This window comes from Natrix helvetica, assembly GCF_964273705.1.
Source record: "Natrix helvetica genome assembly, chromosome: 8".
Taxonomy (NCBI): Eukaryota; Metazoa; Chordata; class Lepidosauria; order Squamata; family Natricidae; genus Natrix; species Natrix helvetica.
The window spans coordinates 342,292-359,446 of record NC_138559.1 but is presented as its reverse complement, the minus strand read 5'-3'; the positions used below and the strand labels follow the sequence as shown (position 1 = coordinate 359,446).

At 49.2% G+C, this 17,155-nt stretch overlaps 1 protein-coding gene across 1 annotated transcript in view; it reads left to right on the top strand.

The window, feature by feature from the left end:
* The window catches only part of SLC4A5 (solute carrier family 4 member 5), a 105,283-nt gene extending 88,926 nt beyond the window's left edge, over nucleotides 1-16,357 (top strand). The window contains exons 21-24 of the mRNA XM_081961245.1: nucleotides 1,032-1,205; nucleotides 3,516-3,677; nucleotides 5,916-5,980; nucleotides 14,091-16,357. Coding sequence (XP_081817371.1) covers nucleotides 1,032-1,205; nucleotides 3,516-3,677; nucleotides 5,916-5,980; nucleotides 14,091-14,259 — 570 coding nt within the window. The 3' untranslated portion in view covers nucleotides 14,260-16,357. The remainder of the gene's footprint in view (nucleotides 1-1,031; nucleotides 1,206-3,515; nucleotides 3,678-5,915; nucleotides 5,981-14,090) is intronic.
* Nucleotides 16,358-17,155: the final 798 nt, after the last annotated feature.

Sequence of the window (17,155 nt, the reverse complement as noted above, 5' to 3'; positions counted from 1 at the left end):
CTTGGTCGCCGTTTTTTCTTCAGCCCTTCCAGGCCATTGGCTACTACGCCCTCCACAAGGAATGACCATTAGCAGATCCTCCTGATCCAGGTGCCACAGTCTCTCCTGGCCATGGCTGCCATCCCTACTCTTCCGTCAGGAGCCATGAGTCCGGAGGAGCCCCACTTTGTCTACCGGCTCTCTCTGGCTCTCTGTCAGAGCAGGGTTGCCCAATCCAGGGTTAAGGATGGGGGGAGGGCTCCAGACCTGGGAGACCCTCCAACCCAGAGCCACTCAACTCTCTCAGAGTTGAAGCCTCAACAGCTTCCAACACTGGGAAGGCAACTTGACGGCCTGACTTGGGCAGCCAGGTGTAAAAAATGTATAACTAAAAGTTCAGGGCCTGGAAATAACAAGGGCACAAGACAAGCTCAGACCCTGGTCATGGTAGGCATTAGATGCACCACGGGGACTTTTCCCTCATTCGGGGTCACCGCTGGTTGCAGGTCCTACAGTCCTACAGAGTGAATGGAGAAGGGAGCTTTGTCGGCCATTCAGGTGAGACATGGACAGGATGCAGAGTCAGTATGCCAGGATTTTGACCTTATGTATTGTGCGTGCATGAGAGGGCTCCTCCCCTAACCTCACAGCTAATAAGCCCCACCTTTGACTTAGTCTGGAATGGCATTGCAGTGCACCTCCTCAACTCCACACAACAGGGTAAGAAAGCAGAGACTGCTAAGTGCCTTATAAAAGTTGGTTCTCTAGCTTCATCATCTGGTCAAGGAAAGAATTGTAGCGATCAGGGACACAAGCAAAAGATCAAGATGGCAACCACAATGGAGAGCACAATCAAAGCTCTGCCTGTGTTTTTTGCATACGTGTTGTGTGGGTTCGTACTTCAGTTGCGCTTTTTAAGCCTTGGGATATTCTTGGTAAAAATCCTGTTTTAATACACTTTCTTAGATGCAGCTGGCAATAACATCTGCTTCTACCTCTCTCCAGTGTTTTTTCCCTGCAACCAGTATTAATGTTTCATTGGTTTTTAATAGTTTTGGGAGCGCTGCAAACTCTTCTTGATGCCGGCCAAACACCAGCCAGATTATGCCTACCTGCGTCATGTGCCCCTTCGAAAAATCCATCTGTTCACTACCACTCAGATTATCTGCTTGGCCATCCTCTGGATCCTGAAATCCACAGTGGCAGCCATTATCTTCCCTGTGATGGTAGGCACCTCCGTATCGTGTCAAAACCTGCTCTGGGGCCACCTATGAATCTTGGTCCGAACGATGTGTTCTTTGGTGGAGATCCACTCTTAAATCAATCAGCAGCAGCCTGAAGCAGGATTGAAGGTTATGGATGCCAGCTAACCTAAGGCAGGTTGGTGCTACTTGCTAGTCTAGGAAGGCTGAGAAAGAGGAAGCCAAATTCATGAAGTCTGTGGTTGAGGGAGGGCTCGTAGCCCACCATTTTCAACATGGCCCCTAAGGCGCCTTCATCTCTGGCTCTTGGATTGAGAAGCAGGGATTCTTCCGGCCTCGGTCCCCGGTTGACCTAAAGGAGGACCAGAACGTGCTTCTCTCCGCTCCTCGTCCAGGGCCTTGATGACTCTTAAGTGATTTCTGGCCCAAAGCGTAGTGCTCCACCAGCGGACGGGAGGAGCAGGCCTTCTCCTCGGGTTTTCCTTGGGGAAATGCAGGTCTCCCACCTTCCATCAAGTCCAGTAGAGCGAAACAAAACAAGAGCTACTTTGCAGAGAGAAGGTCAACCCTTAGAGCTGACAGTGAACTGTGTGGCTCCTAAAGCCTGTTTTAGAAACTCCTGACATATTATGGATCCATCTGTAAAAATCATTAGGCTTACAAAATATGGGTTATAAACATCCAAGACAGATAATCCTAAACTTACAACTGGTTGCTTAGCGACTGAAGTTTCAACAGATCCTCTAAAGGGTACTTACGACCCACTTTCAAGGTTACAGCTGCTAAAATACAATACAATACAATAGAGAGTTGGAAGGGACCTTGGAGGTCTTCCAGTCCAACCCCCTGCCTAGGCAGGAAACCCTATACCCTTCCAGACAAATGGCTTTCCAACATCTTCTTAAAGACTTCCAGTGTTGGGGCATTCACAACTTCTGGAGGCAACTTCTGTTCCACTGATTAATTGTTCTAACTGTCAGGAAATTTCTCCTCAGTTCTAAGTTGCTTCTCTCCTTGATTAGTTTCCACCCATTGCTTCTTGTTCTACCCTCAAGTGCTTTGGAGAACAGCTTGACTCCCCCTTCTTTGGGGCAGCCCCTGAGATATTGGAAGACTGCTATCATGTCTTCCTAACTTTCTAAATGGCCTAAATGGCCCTAACCTTCTTCAGCTTCATAACCAACTGCAGGGAGATGGCAGCATTTACCCTCCCCCTCCATCTTCCCCCCCACCCCCATCCCTCCAGGTTCTCCCAGCCTCGGCCTGCTCCAAAGCTGGCCTTTCAGCCAGGCAAGGGAGCCTAAAGATGGCCAGCAGAAGTGACCAGCACATGGAGGGCATGTGTAGCCTGCAAGCCGAGGCCTACTTCCCATCCAGCCACCCCAAGGGACATGCAGGCCGTGGCCTGCTCCTCACCCAGCTCCAGGCCCAGCAGCACCCAACTTACATGCCTGTTTTTTGCAGAGGCGCCTGGCTGAGGGGATGCAATGCAAAGCTCAGCTTTCTTGCAGAACAGGGGTCCCCATCTCTGAGTTGTAGCCCAGTCCTGGGTCACGGCCCCTTTGGAACCAATTGGCGACACAAGTTGCAGGCGAGTGCACACCCAGCTTCATTTGTGCGAGTGGCGGGCATGCCCACCGCTTGCACAAATGGAGCTTCATGCATGTGGGTGAATGCCCACTGCTTGCGCAACTGGGGCTGCGGATGAGAGCGTGTGCAGGACCATTTCCTCTTTTCCCTCTCCCCCTTTCCTTCCAGTCCACCAAGCCGGAAAGGTTGGGGACCACTGTTTTAGAGGCTGCTGGCTTCGTGGCAACCTTGTGCAGCTATTCTAACAAGCAGGACTTGTTGCAAGACTGCAGGAGGCTCTGCTTTTAAGGAGTCTCCATTTGTTTCATGAAAAGTCTGTGCCTTTTAATAAAACCTCTTGGCCAGGAAAGCCCTGTCAGGCCTCCTTTGGAGCTGCCTCCCATAGACTGATGTCCTCTTCTTCTAAAACCTGTTAAGAACGAAAGGCTAAAGCGTCCATATCCTTTCCCCAGCAAGCAATCCTTTGCGCTGGATAGGGAGATGTCACCGTAGTAGTCCGTGTTGGTGGCTGCAGGAGAGCCCAGGGATCTCTCAGCATGACCAATGAGGAGGAAGCTTTCCTCTCTTGCTTCCAGGCCAGCCCCTGTCTTCTTTTGAGTAGAGTTTGATAAATGCCGCCCTTTCTCCTGTGCGCCACACAATCCCTTCCTTTCCGGCACCGTCTCTTTGCAGCAGCTTGGGGGTGATGGCTGCAGCCAATTGTGACCTTAGATACTTATTTTCATTTTGTTTCTCACCTTTCAGATTTTAGCCTTAATTTTAGTCCGGAAGATGTTGGACTTTGTCTTTTCCCAGCATGATCTGGCTTGGATTGATAACATCATTCCTGAAAAGGAGAAGGTGGATGACAAGAAGAAAGAAAAGAAAAAGAAAGGCCAAAGAGCCGAGGAGGGGCACCCTGAGGAGGTGTGTTAGAAATCCAGGGAAGGGAAGGGGTGATTTTATACAACAATGCACTGCTGACAATAGACAAACTGATTCGTAGGGCCTGGACATCTGCCTAGCAAGGGAAGTGTGTCAGAGGGCAGAACATTCGTGCCTTAAAGCAGGGGTCCCCAACCCCCGAGCCGTGATCTGGTACTGTGTGTGCAAACAGCAGGCAAGGGATTGCGCAAGTGGCAAGCACTCACAAGTGTGTGTGAAGCTCCTCTTGTGTTCAAATGGAGCTTCGCACACACATGCACAAATGGCCATTGCACCTGCCGCTCACAGAAAGCCATTCCTCTCCCACACCCGGCTAGTCCGCAAAGCCAAAACGTTGGAGACCCCTGTCCTAAAGAAGGGGCTGAGCGTGCCTCACAGTATTCCAAGAGAGTGAGCAGGTTGGTGCCTTGGCAAAAGGAATTGAAACTTCACTTCTTGGAATAAATAAAGTAAATAAAGTAATGCATTTGTTTCAAATAAATTGTCACCAGAATTCGTTTTTGCAATTACCCTGCACTTTGAATTGCCAGTGCAAGACAGTGCTGTTACGTATTCAGCTTCGTGCCAGAGGAGGGAGCTGCCCTGGACACTGATTGGCTAAGCCGTCTGACAGTGGGGTATTTAAGGAGCTGTCAGACGGGGAAACCTCTGTTCCGTTTGTTCGTAGCTTAGAGCAGTTGTGGTTAGCTAGTGATGTTAATAAAGCGTTTGAACTAAAGCTGTACCGCCTCATTTGTCCACCCCCACCTCCAATGTTCTCAATATTGAACAGGTGGCATGCAACCATCTTCAACTAATCTTAAAAGAACTAGGGAGGGTGAATCCTAATTAGTATTTGGACAGGAGAGCACAGAAAATCAGGGGGGAAAGTCCTGGAAAGAAGCCACAACAAAATTCTTAACAAGGAAACAACATGGATCCATCCAGTCTGATAGAAAGGAGACTTTACCTTTTACTTTATTTAGAAATTACTGTATTCGTAATAAATATTTTTAGTGAGTATGTGGTACTCAAATCCCGGATGAAATAGCTTAAATCACACCATCTTTGGATTAATCATAGGAAATATTTGGACTAGGCAACTGCATAGGCCTCTTCCGCCTGCCCTGCCCATATCGTTCCGTGGCTGATGGCCTCTGCTTCAGAGCCCCAGGATCTGCCCCCATCTCTGACTCTGCCTGTCCACAGAGTTGCTCACTGATTTTTCCCCTTTCTTTTTCCCCAGCCCAAGTTTCCCTCTATTATAGCAGTCCCACTGGAACCTGCCTTGCCTCAACCCCCAAACAGTATCCATTGTGTTTCCAGTAAGTAAGACACTCAAGTTTTACCAAGATATAAAATGAACTGCTAACACAACCATAAAGAAATGTGGGAAATTTGCTCTCTACACAAGAATCGTGGCAGCGCAGCCAAACTGTGTGCTGGCTTGAAGATTCTCCTGCAGATATGCTGCAATTGGGCCCCCAGAGGTTGCGTTCTTTATTACTAACTCAGCTGGTTGGTAGCTGATGTTTATTCACAACCTTAACCCTAACTTGCTTCTACGTGGCATCTCTAGGATTTAGAGCAATACTAGAACTAACCTATTCCGATTTGTTTTCTAATGGGTTGGCAGCATGCAGGCTACTATTGGTCCTTTGCGTGGAACACCGTCCAATCAGGCTGAAATCTTGAAAACTTCTACCCAATGATGAGTCACACGAATCCTAGGGAAACCCATGGGAGAGTTGGAAACCAAAGACCCTTTGCTCACGGGCATGCAAAAATGTGCCGACTTATGTATTTGCATCAGATGTTTATTTCGTTGCATGTTGTCCTTTTGGCAGCATTGCCGTTAGATGCAGATGCCTCTGGTTCCAGCTGATCCAGGATGGCTTCTAACGTTCAGGTGGACGTGCCCTCGGCCGGTTCATGAAAGGAAGGAAACGCAAAAGGCTGCCCTGAGCACCAAAGTTATGGGACTGTTCCCCTGGGTTTCAGTCACACCCTGAGAGTCTTGGGCTACTGATTTTTCAGGCTTTTGGCATGTCCTTGGTTGATTTAAGCCTTTGTGCAATTAATTTCCTTTCCCTTCAAATCTTACTTCAACATGACAAAGAGGATGCAGGAAAAGGAAGCTTTTGGCAAAGTGGTTTTGCCTTTTTCAGCCTTCTCTCCTCTTTTCTTCACTGACTGTTTTGTTCTTCCTTACCTTCACGTGCATCTTATCTTTCCCTCCAGAAGAATCTTCCAGTTGGAGTTTTGCATTCTGATTCCTCCCCTAACAATTCTGATCCAGATCGCAGGTAACAAATGCATTTCGCTTAGTTGGCATTGGTTTTAATTTCTTTACAACTCTCAAATTTACCAAGAGGTTTGCAGGCATTATTTTTTTTTACAGTAAAAGTAATCAGTTATGTCAGTTGTCAACTATGTTTAGCATAAAATGGGGTTCTTAAATGAGTAAACGACCGTTGACTTACCTGAACGGTCCTTCTATGTGCACTGCGAGGAGAATCCAAGCATGGGTTAACTTTGTCCATTAGCCTAGACTAGAGACTGAGTTATGAAATTGATGACCACGCCTCCTCTGACTGGAACCCTCTGAAGGACCCGCCGCCCAAATGAGGCCTCTGCCGAGGCAAACACATCTAATTTATAATGTCTGACAAAGGGCGACGGCGATGACCAAGTAGCCGCCCTACAAATCTCCTCAACCGAGGCTTGAGTGGCCCAGGCCGCCGAGGTGGCTGTGCTCCTGGTGGAATGAGGAGTGATGCGCCTGGGCACAGGCCTGGATTGGGTCTCGTAAGTAAGGGCAATGCATGCTTTCAGCCAGCGTCCAATGGTGTTGGAAGACACTTTTTGCCCCATGGTTGATGGTTGAAAGGAAACGAATAAGGCTTCCGACCTTCTGAATGAAGTGGTTCGTTTCACATAACGGCGAAGTGCCCTGCGAACGTCAAGACAGTGCCATTGTCTCTCCCTCGGGTGCGAAGGCCACGGACAGAAGTCCGGGAGAATGATCTCCTGCGCCCGGTGAAGCCATGAGCTGACCTTGGGGAGGAATGTTGGGTCCAAGCTCTTCTACTACGCATGCCCAAGATGGTGTCCTGTCGCGTTTGAGGAGAGCTTCGGGGAGATGATTGTCCTTCTTGGGGCTTGCAGGGGATACCCTATCCCATCGTTGGTTCCAGGTCCAGCTATGAGAACTTCCTGGGACCTTGGGGGATACCCTTGAGCTGCGATGTCCTGCCTTATAGCGGGAACATCGTGAGTGAAATGGGGCGGTTAACGGTGAAAGGAGAATGGAGAGCGTCGGCGGCTGCCGGCATGGGTGTGGTCAGCAGCTGCAGCGGGACGCCCGGCCTGGGGTCTCTGCAGCCGTCGTGGGTATGGTCGGCGGTGGCAGCGGGACGCCCAGTCTGAGGTCTCTACAGCTGCCGCTCCCCACGCCGTGGTGTTATCCCGGTTGCTCCTCCCCCTCCTCCTTGCTTCTGAACATGATAAATTAGATCAGCGGGGAGTGGCTGAGGCAGCTGGCATGGATACTAATGCCAGCGGAAGATGGCTTCGGGAGCTGGCGTGGGCGCGGTTGGAGTGCGGGGGTCCTTTGTTGTGCCCCCCCCCGGTATCACTGCCATTGCCTGGGCCACCGTACTGTGCCATTTGGCCCCCCCTCCTGTGATATTATGGACTGGGTCAACGGAGTACGGCCCTGGCGATGGATGGGAGTGCGGCTGGCATGGGCGGAGCTTAGCTGTTGGAGTCAGAGTTGGAGCAGCCGCCGATGCCGCCACTGTCTTCATTGCCGTCATCACTGGCTGGTTCACCACCTCGCAAGCTAGCATCTGCTGCGATTTTGGACAGCTGGCCATTACCCTTACATATTGTCCCCAACACCGACTATTTTTATGATGGACATAAGCTTCCTGCTACCCCCTTGAGCACTGCCAGCTGCCCCCCCCCCCGTGGACATGTCATCTCCTTGTTCCATCTCCCCATGATGTCATCCTGTTTGGTTGATGCCACTCTCCTCTATGCTATACTGTGACAGAACTTTATTCCCTTAATGATGGATCTTGGGATCCCGAGAGGTTGCATGCGAAGAAGAGACTTCTTAAGGGTTTTTTACAGGGGCTTTTAAACCAAATTTTAAGGGGGGGAGGGGGGTTGATTCGGATGGCTCAGACAGGCTTGGGGGGGGGGAGTCTGCCAGGGCACAGGCCAGAACTAATTAATAGACGTGGGTTGGGAGGGCTAGGAAGGGTTGGGATTCCGGGGGAGACATTAAGCCATTCCATTGGGGGGTTCACCATCTCTACTGTTTGTGGGAGAGGCAGATAAGGTGGGGGCCAAGGGCCAAATGATGTTCGGAGGACGCGGGTTTGCTGCTTAAGAGCGATCGTGCATTCCAACCCTCATCGCCCTTCTCGCACCCCCGGGTACCCGGGATTACAGGATCCTGGTCTCCGGCTGGTGTCCCCTCATTTACGACCTCATACAAGAGGGTAGAGCGGACCTGGCGTGCATTACGGAGACCTGGTTGGGCCATGAGGGGTGTGCCCCTTGGCAAACTATGCCCACCAGGCTTCCGGGCGTTTCACCAGCCGAGAGCCCAGGGCAGGGGCGGGGGGTGGCGGTGGTTATTAGGGAAAGTCTCAGACCTCAGGAGGTCACTGTGCCTCAGATAGGCGGGTGTGAGTCCCTCTTTGTGAAGTGGGGCCTTGGAGCTCAGGTGGGCCTTTTTGTTACGTACCTTTCTCCCTGCTACGTTTCATCGGCCCTGCCGGAGCTGCTGGATTTCTTACCTGGATTGGCGGTTGATTTCCCCAGGCTTATGGTCCTGGGGGATTTCAATCTGCCTTCCATTGGTGAGACATCCGAGTCAGCTCGGGAGTTCATGGCTTCCATGACAGCTATGGACCTAACTCAGTTAATTCAAGACCCCACCCATAATGGGGGACACACGCTCGACCTGATTTTTGTCTCTGGGCAGTGGATGAATGATCTAGATTTAGGGGATATTTCTATTCAACCCTTGTCGTGGTCTGATCATTTCCTCATCAGGCTTGACTTCCATACTGCTACCCCTCGCCGCAGGGAGGCAGAACCGACTAGAGGCACTTGCCCCAGGCACCTGATGGACCCCGAAAGGTTCCTGATGGAGCTTGGGACTTTTCCTGAATCCCTTGCTCACAACTCGACCGAAGCCCTAGTGGAAGCCTGGGATAGGGCGGCCGCTGGGGCCTTGGATCGCGTTGTGCCTTTGTGGCCTCTGACCCGGTGTCAATCCCGGGTGGCTCCCTGGTTTACCAAGGAGCTCCGGGAGATGAAACGCCGGAAAAAACGCCGGATGAATCCTCATGCACAATGGCGCCAGCCTTAAGGGACGGTTAGCTCCACCCTCGGGAGATTTCGCATCACACTGACTTGGCACACATCATCCGGCTGCACCCCGGCTGGCTCTCAATGGCGCGCAATTCAAACTCGTCCCAAAATGGACACCGCTTTACGTTTTGCCGAGAAAATGGCTGCTCCAAAACTGTTTCCCTCCGTGACGGTAGCGGTGGTCATGGTAGCAGTTACTGCAGGATGCTGATCGCTAATTAGAGCGGATCGTGGCTGACTAATAAGGCCAATTGCACCCGAAGGCAAGCCCAGCGGCAGACACGTTCAATAAGTAGGGACTGATCGCACCCGGAGTAGCCAACACGAGAGTGCCGCACCAGCTCTCAGCTGCGGTGATCAGTAGGTGAGGAAATTAATTGCCACTAGAACCGGCCGATTTAACTGTGAATAGCACCCACATTGCGCTAAAAACGGCCCAGCAAGGCAGTCCGTTGGAACGAAGCCACCTGCCCTTCACGCTCCGTAGATACCTGGAAAAAAAACCTAAAGTCTACAATAAATATTACTTACATAAAATACGAGTTAATTTGGCTAGTGTCCTAGAGAAAATTTATACGTCTCTTCAGGCTTCAGTTAAAAAACTGAACCCTTCCGGTCAGAGGAGGCATGGTCAACAATTTCATAACTCAGTCTCTAGGCTAATGGACAAAGTTAACCCATGCTTGGATTCTCCAAGCAGCAAACAGGAGAACTAGTCTCAAATATTTTTTAAAGTTTTGACTTGATTGTCAAACCCAAACTTTTGAATCTTAACATTTATGAATCTTGCTTCCTTTTCTTAGCAAAAGTAAACAGATGCTAAAAACTATCAACAACATTGTCTTATTTTAATTATTTTAGCATTACTTGTTATAGAAATTTGTTTTCCAATAATGTTGTTTGTATTTACAATCTCTATTTAGTTTTATTCTTTTTTTGTCTTCAAGTCAGTGCTGATTGTGCTTTTCACAATCTGATTCCCTCCTCCTCCTCCTCCTCCTCCTCCTCCTCCTCCACCTCCACCACCACCACCACCACCACCACCACCACCACCACCACACAATTGGCTTCATGCCCAAAGTGAAATTAAAACTTGCAGTTTCCCAGTTTCTAGCTTGATGCACCAAACTAGTTCTCTGATTTGCTTTTCAAAATATGTATATAGTATGTGGGGGTAAAATCTACTTTTATGCCCAAAGTATAAAGTTTTTTTGTAAATATTTTGCATATATTAGCTAGCTATTCAATGAAACAGTATGTCAGTGAAGACTTATGTTTGTTCACTTTAAAGCAATAATTTCACCTACCCCTCTTCTGTTCTTCTCTTTTCTTTCTCGCAGGAATAACTGAGACCTGGTTGGGCCACGAGGGAGGCTTACCCCTCGTGGAAATGTGCCCGCCGGGTTATCGAGCATTTCACCAGCCTCGGGCCCAGGGAAGGGGCGGTGGGGTAGCAGTGATTATCCAGGAAGACTTGGAGCCGAGAGAGTTCACGGTGCCGCAGACATCCTGGTGTGAGTCCCTTGTCGTGAGATGGGGCCCTGGGAGGCAGTTGGGCCTGCTGATAGTATACCTGGCTCCTCGCTATACATCAGCGGCCCTGCCTGAACTCCTCGAGCTGATCTCATCGGTGGCGGTTGAGACCCCCAAACTTTTAGTGATGGGGGACTTTAACCTGCCGTCGATGGGAGAAGCGTCTGAGGGGGTTCGGGAGTTCATGGCTTCCATGACAGCCATGGACCTGACCCAATTAATTCAGGGCCCTACTCACGAGGGAGGCCACACGCTGGACCTTGTCTTTGTCTCTGGCCAGTGGACGAGTGATCTGGGAATAGGGGATCCAACTATTATTCCCCTGTCATGGTCAGATCACTCACTTCTCCGGCTTGACTTCCCTGGTGCTACCCCCCGCTGCGGGGAGGCGGAACCGGAAGGTATTAGATGGTTCCGCCCCAAGCGCCTGATGGAACCAGATAGGTTCCAGACGGAGCTTGGGCCACCTCCTGTGGACTTGACCCGCCCCCGAGTGGAGGACCTGGTAGATGCATGGAATAGTGCGACTACCGGGGCCCTAGACCGGGTGGCGCCTTTGCGGCCTCTCCTGCGGCGACGAACCATCCTGGCCCCTTGGTTCACCGAGGAGCTAAGGGTGATGAAACGCCACAAGAGACGCCTAGAGAGTCGTTGGAGATCCTCCCGTTCCGAATTTGACCGAGCACAGGCACGAGCCTATCTGAGGACGTACCTTGTGGCATTAAGAGCGGCCAAACGTCAACATTGCGCCGCTCTTATTGCGTCCGCAGATAACCGCCCTGCCGCCCTGTTTCGGGTGACTCGCTCCCTCTTGTCTGAGAGACCGCGGGAAGCCCCTTTACAGGGCAGAGCAGAGGAGTTTGGGAAATATCTACAGGACAAAGTCGCTCAAATCCGGATGGGATGGGCCCCTTTCAGTGGTCCAGTAGAGACACCCGTGGCGAGTCTTGAGGGACCGCTTTGGGAGGAGTTTGACTCGGTTGCCATCGAGGATTTGGACAGGTTGCGTGGACGTCTGCGACCCACCACATGTTTATTGGACCCGTGTCCCTCCTGGCTTGTACTGGCATCCTGGGAGGTTACGCGCGACTGGCTCCTGGCCCTAGTGAACGCCTCGTTGGGTGAGGGGTCTCTACCGGCCGCCTTGAAAGAGGCGGTGGTGAGGCCCCTGCTCAAGAAGCCTTCCCTGGACCCAACGGACCTAGTCAATTATCGTCCAGTCTCAAACCTTCCTTTTTTAGCGAAGGTTGTAGAGAGTGTGGTGGTACAGCAGTTCCCACGTCACCTGGAGGAAAATGATTATCTAGACCCGTGCCAGTCCAGCTTCCGTCCCGGGCACAGCACGGAGACGGCCTTGGTCGCATTGGTTGATGATCTCTGGAGGGCCAGAGATAGGGGTTGTTCCTCTATCCTGGTCCTATTAGATCTCTCGGCGGCGTTCGATACCATCGACCATGGTATCTTGTTGCACCGGCTAGAGGGGTTGGGAGTCAGGGGCACCATTTTACGGTGGTTTGGCTCCTACCTCTCTGACCGGACGCAACGTGTGTTGGCAGGGGAGCAGAGTTCGACCCGGAGGTCACTCACATGTGGAGTGCCACAGGGATCGGTGCTCTCGCCTCTCCTGTTCAACACATACATGAAACCGCTGGGCGAGATCATCCGTGGTTTTGGGGTGGGATATCATCTGTATGCTGATGATACTCAGCTATACATTTCCACCCCGAACCACCCCAATGAGGCCGTCGAAATGATGTCCCGGTGTTTGGAGGCCGTACGGGTCTGGATGGATGGCAACCGACTAAAACTCAACCCTTCCAAGACGGAGTGGCTGTGGCTTCTGGCCCCCCGGTTCAACCAGGTGCTTCCATCTCTGGCCATTGGGGGCATGCAACTAGCCCCCATGGAACAGGTGCGCAATTTGGGCGTCCTCCTAGATGCCCGGCTGTCCATGGATGACCATGTAACAGCCGTGGCAAGGGGGGCGTTCCATCAGGTCCGCCTGATGCGCCAATTGCGCCCCTTATTGGACCGGGATGCCCTACGCACAGTCACCCATGCGCTAGTGACGTCTCGCCTGGACTACTGCAATGCTCTCTACATGGGGCTTCCCTTGAGATGCACTCGGAGACTACAGTTGGTCCAGAACGCGGCCGCGTGGGTGATTATGGGGAGGACTAGATACTCCCCTGTAACACCTCTCCTGCGCGAGCTGCACTGGCTTCCTGTGGTCTACCGAGTGCGTTTCAAGGTTTTGATTATGATCTTTAAAGCGTTTCATGGCTCAGGACCTAGTTACATGCAGGATCGCATCCTGCCCCACACATCCCTACGACCAATTCGCTCACACAGAGAGGGACTTCTCCGGGTGCCGTCCACCAAACAGTGTCGGGGGGCGACACCCAGGAGCAGAGCCTTCTCTGTGATGGGCCCAGCCCTGTGGAATGACCTCCCCCGTGACATCAGGATTATTTCCGATCTCCGCTCCTTCCGCGTACAGTTGAGGACCCACCTTTTTCAATTATCTGGCCTGGCTCAACCGTAATTTTTTCGTATTCCCCGACTGTCTTTTAAATTTTAAATTTTTATTGTATATTGGGTTTTATTATTGGGGTATGTTAATGGTTTTAATTGTCTAAATGTTGTAATTTATTAACCTCCTCCGTGCATGTATGTCTTGTATATATGTATGTTTATGTGTTTGTACACACGTGTTATGTTTTATATGTTCTAGTGTACGCCGCCCCGAGTCCTGCCTGGAAAGGGAGCGGCTAATAAATTCAATATTATTATTATTATTCTTTATTCTTTGCCCCAATCCTAGCAGTTGGGTATGTACAGTTCTCCTCTTTCAAGATAAAACCCCAGCCTTCTATTAAAACAGACAACCATCCACTAAACAATAATCAAAAAATTGTTCGTTTTGAGATGTCGTAAAACATAGCTATTTTTAGAAATTAATGCTTTAAAAATAAGGAGGGGGTATTCCTCTGAGCCAGTTGATTCTCGGCAACTATCTGGACACGTTCCTGCTGTTTTCTTGCCACACTTTGGAAGTGGGTTTTCCTTGCTTTTTTCCTGAGGTGGCAAGAGATTAACCGATTCGAAGCAAGAATTCACAGGCTCCTGGTTTTTATCCTGGTACCTTTAATTACTACACCCCACTTGTTCTCAAGGAGAGATTGAGAACATTAGGAAAAGTGGAAAACATAAGAATAGTAACATATAAATAGCAAGGAAGAGATGGGAAATGTCTTACACTGTCCCCGAGTAAAGTGGAATTTTAAATTAATCTGGACAGTTCTGGAGCTGACTGGAAAAATTGCTTAATCTATTTTCTCTCACTGAGATTAAAAGTTTTAGTTTCTATGCCATGGCACCATCTTTGCTTGCCAGGTTAGAGAGAAATAAAGGGCAAAGAAATAATATTGTTTGACTGCAGCTTCTTGTCTGAGATCATTCCTAATTCCAATTTATTTGCCTTTCTTGTAGTATTACACTTCATTTGAAGATTTCCTGCCCATCTTCTCCAGCCTTTAGCTATTCTCGAAGCCCCATCTGTACGGTACCCCAGGTGAAGATAGAGATGGGATCCAATTATGAAGATACCGACACCGAGAGACAGCACCCCCAGGACATGGGCAGTGAAACGACCCTCTAGTCTTCACATGCCTTCCCCCCCCACCCCCGTATTATAAACCCAGGGGTCACAGGGTCTTCCTGGGCCTTATCCAACACTAAAAAATTGAAGACGAACATTAGATGAGTTGTGGAACTCAAACAATGAGGAACACAGAGACTTTTACTCAGACATTGTGGGAAAGGTAGTTCAGGACCCCATTCTATGGGGGTAAAGGAATTCCTTAGACTGGAAGCATTTTTAGCTTATCGGATTGCATCCTTGTTGAACATTGTGATGAGATGCTCCCGGCATTCTTCAGCATCTTTAACTTGAACTTATTCTGTGTTGCCACAGCCTGGAATTCAGTTGAGCCACTAGCTGAGCGTTTACTCCAAGGAGCCATAAAACCTTCCCTCAGATGGCTCACTTTTTTTGCAGACACTTCTTGACTAAACCTAAATTTCTAAGTAACAAAGCAGTCCCAAGCTATGATTTGAGCAAATGGGTGGAACACTCATCCATTCCATTCATCCATTCCTCCCAAATGGATAGAAGGAAATGGACCCGTGCTTTTCCGAACAAGAAAAAAAACAGCTGTGTTGAAAACGTCAAGCTGGCTTTCCATCCACCCTCCCACCCCCCCGCTTCCTGCCACCCTGCTTTCTGTGGATGTCTCAATGGGGCCAAAATCTAACCACAGGAAGAAAATTAAGTTCACTGTTGCTGTCCTCTTTAACCAAAACCCCATTTCTCTCTTCTTCAAAATGGACCTGATGATGAGCTATCCATCCCCCAGCAGAAACCTGTTGCATTGACACCGTGGTGACCATCCTTGCCACCATGATGGCAACACAGCATTAGTGGCAAAACAGCTGGCATCATAATCTTATGAGGAAAGTGAATGAACCCCAATTATAGCTTTTAATAAATGTGAAGATATGTATTTTTCTTGTGACATAGCATAAAAGGCAAAGTTGGATAGATAAAATATTGATGATTTTAGGAGCTGTAAAGACTCTTGAGAATACCACGACAGCAAGGAAAATAAACAACTAAAACAGATCATTCAGTTCTCACTGAGGCACAAATGACCAGCTCAAATGACCAAATCCTGAACTCTTGCATCCTAAAGCTTTTGTAGAAAGGACAACCAGCGGATCGAACGGATTCCATTGCAACGGCAATGAATGCACCATTAAGAGACCTCTAGATTGAAGAAGATAATACTAGAGAAAGCCTAGAACATGCTATGTAATTACTAAGAATATCAATTTCATATTTAATCACACTTGTTTTCTTTTCCCTGGTATCCATTCAAGTTTTGGAGCATTTATGTTTGCTGATGGCTAAAAAATAAACCAGCCTTTTTCATTGTGAATTAATGTTTTTCCAAATCGACATAAACAAAAAATACCTAACAACCTGTTGGTTCATCAGGCAAATACCACACTTTGGGAAGGTATGTTTTCTTGTTTCTCTCATAAGACAGTCACAAATTGTAGTATAATTTGCAATTGTGAACAAAGTGGGAGGTCCTGCTGCCATTTAAACTTTCATTTATTTGCATTAAAGAAAAACTAGAATCGAACCACTCTAGAATCTCCCAAACAAAATCCTTGCTTCTATATCTGAAATTACATCTTTTGTGCCTTATTTTACAAATTGCATGTCCTTTTTTTTAAACTTGGGATTGGGGGGTTGATGGGTATATATAAAAAGAAATAATATTTTGAGCCATGGTGCTGCATGGATAGTGGTAGTGCATTAGAATACTGTATGCACGTCAATTCTGCTGACTGCCAGCAGTTTGATCCTGACCAGCTCAAGGTTGACTCACTGATGTTATAAACCACTCAAGAGTGCTTAAAAGCACTGTGGAGAGGTACTGTTCTGAGTTTTTATTCACAGCTGGTAATGAGACCTAAATAGTTGTAAAGAGTCCTACAATAGGCTGCCAAAGTCTTTCAGGATAAGGCTGATTAGCACCCATCTTTATCTTCCTTGAAACGCTGCCAAAGACTTAATTGGCAATCAGCTTGGCAAGGCCACACGGAGCACAGAGTCAAAATGGAGCTTCAGAAGGTAAACTGACCAGCATGAACCAAGTTGCTTCCTGCAAAGGCTCACGTCCCTTTGCTCCTCCTTTATGTCCTATGGGAGGGGCCAATCACCTCCAAGCCTTACTCCCAAAGTCATCCCTTCTGTCTTAAATGTTCTTGCCTTCTGGCAGCTCTGCACATGCATGCACTGGGAACAGAAGGAGCCTGTTCCTCTGCCTGGCTGATGTCAGACACTGGAGACTGCAGAGGCAGCAAACAACTCCCAGACGGCCCTGACCCCCTCTCTGGCTCTGACGCAGAGCCCTCGTCTGAACCTTCCCCCGGGTCCAGGACTGGCCCATGTTACTCCCCAACCTCCTCACGGTCTGACTCTGCTGCCAGCTCCACAGTCCACCAGCGGACCACAACAGGTATATATGTCTAAGTGCTGTTGCTATAGCCTTGGAAAAGTAGTCCTGTGAAGGTTCTCCATTCTATAGCGTTAAGATGCCCATCCTCCCTTTCCTGCTGATCTTGCCACGAACCTCTTTCCTGGCCACTTTAGAGAGCCACATTTTCTTGATCCTACTTCAATCTCTCTCTCTCTCTCACACACACACCAACCTGCTGCAGAGACAACCTGGGTGTCCTCTTGTCATTTTGCTGCTGAAGCTTCTCCTCCACCCCCACCGCCCACTCCATTCTGCCACTATTCATTTTTCTTCTGCAATTCTCTTCCAATGGGGTCTCTGATTACTTTCTTCTCAGACAATTTTGGCTAGAACTGCAAATACAACGGGACGCTAGGCTTTCAGTCTCTTGGGGTAACTGAAATGGTCAAGAAACATCAATGCATCTAAATGAATGTGCGTCTTCCAGATCGAGGCGGCCGTATC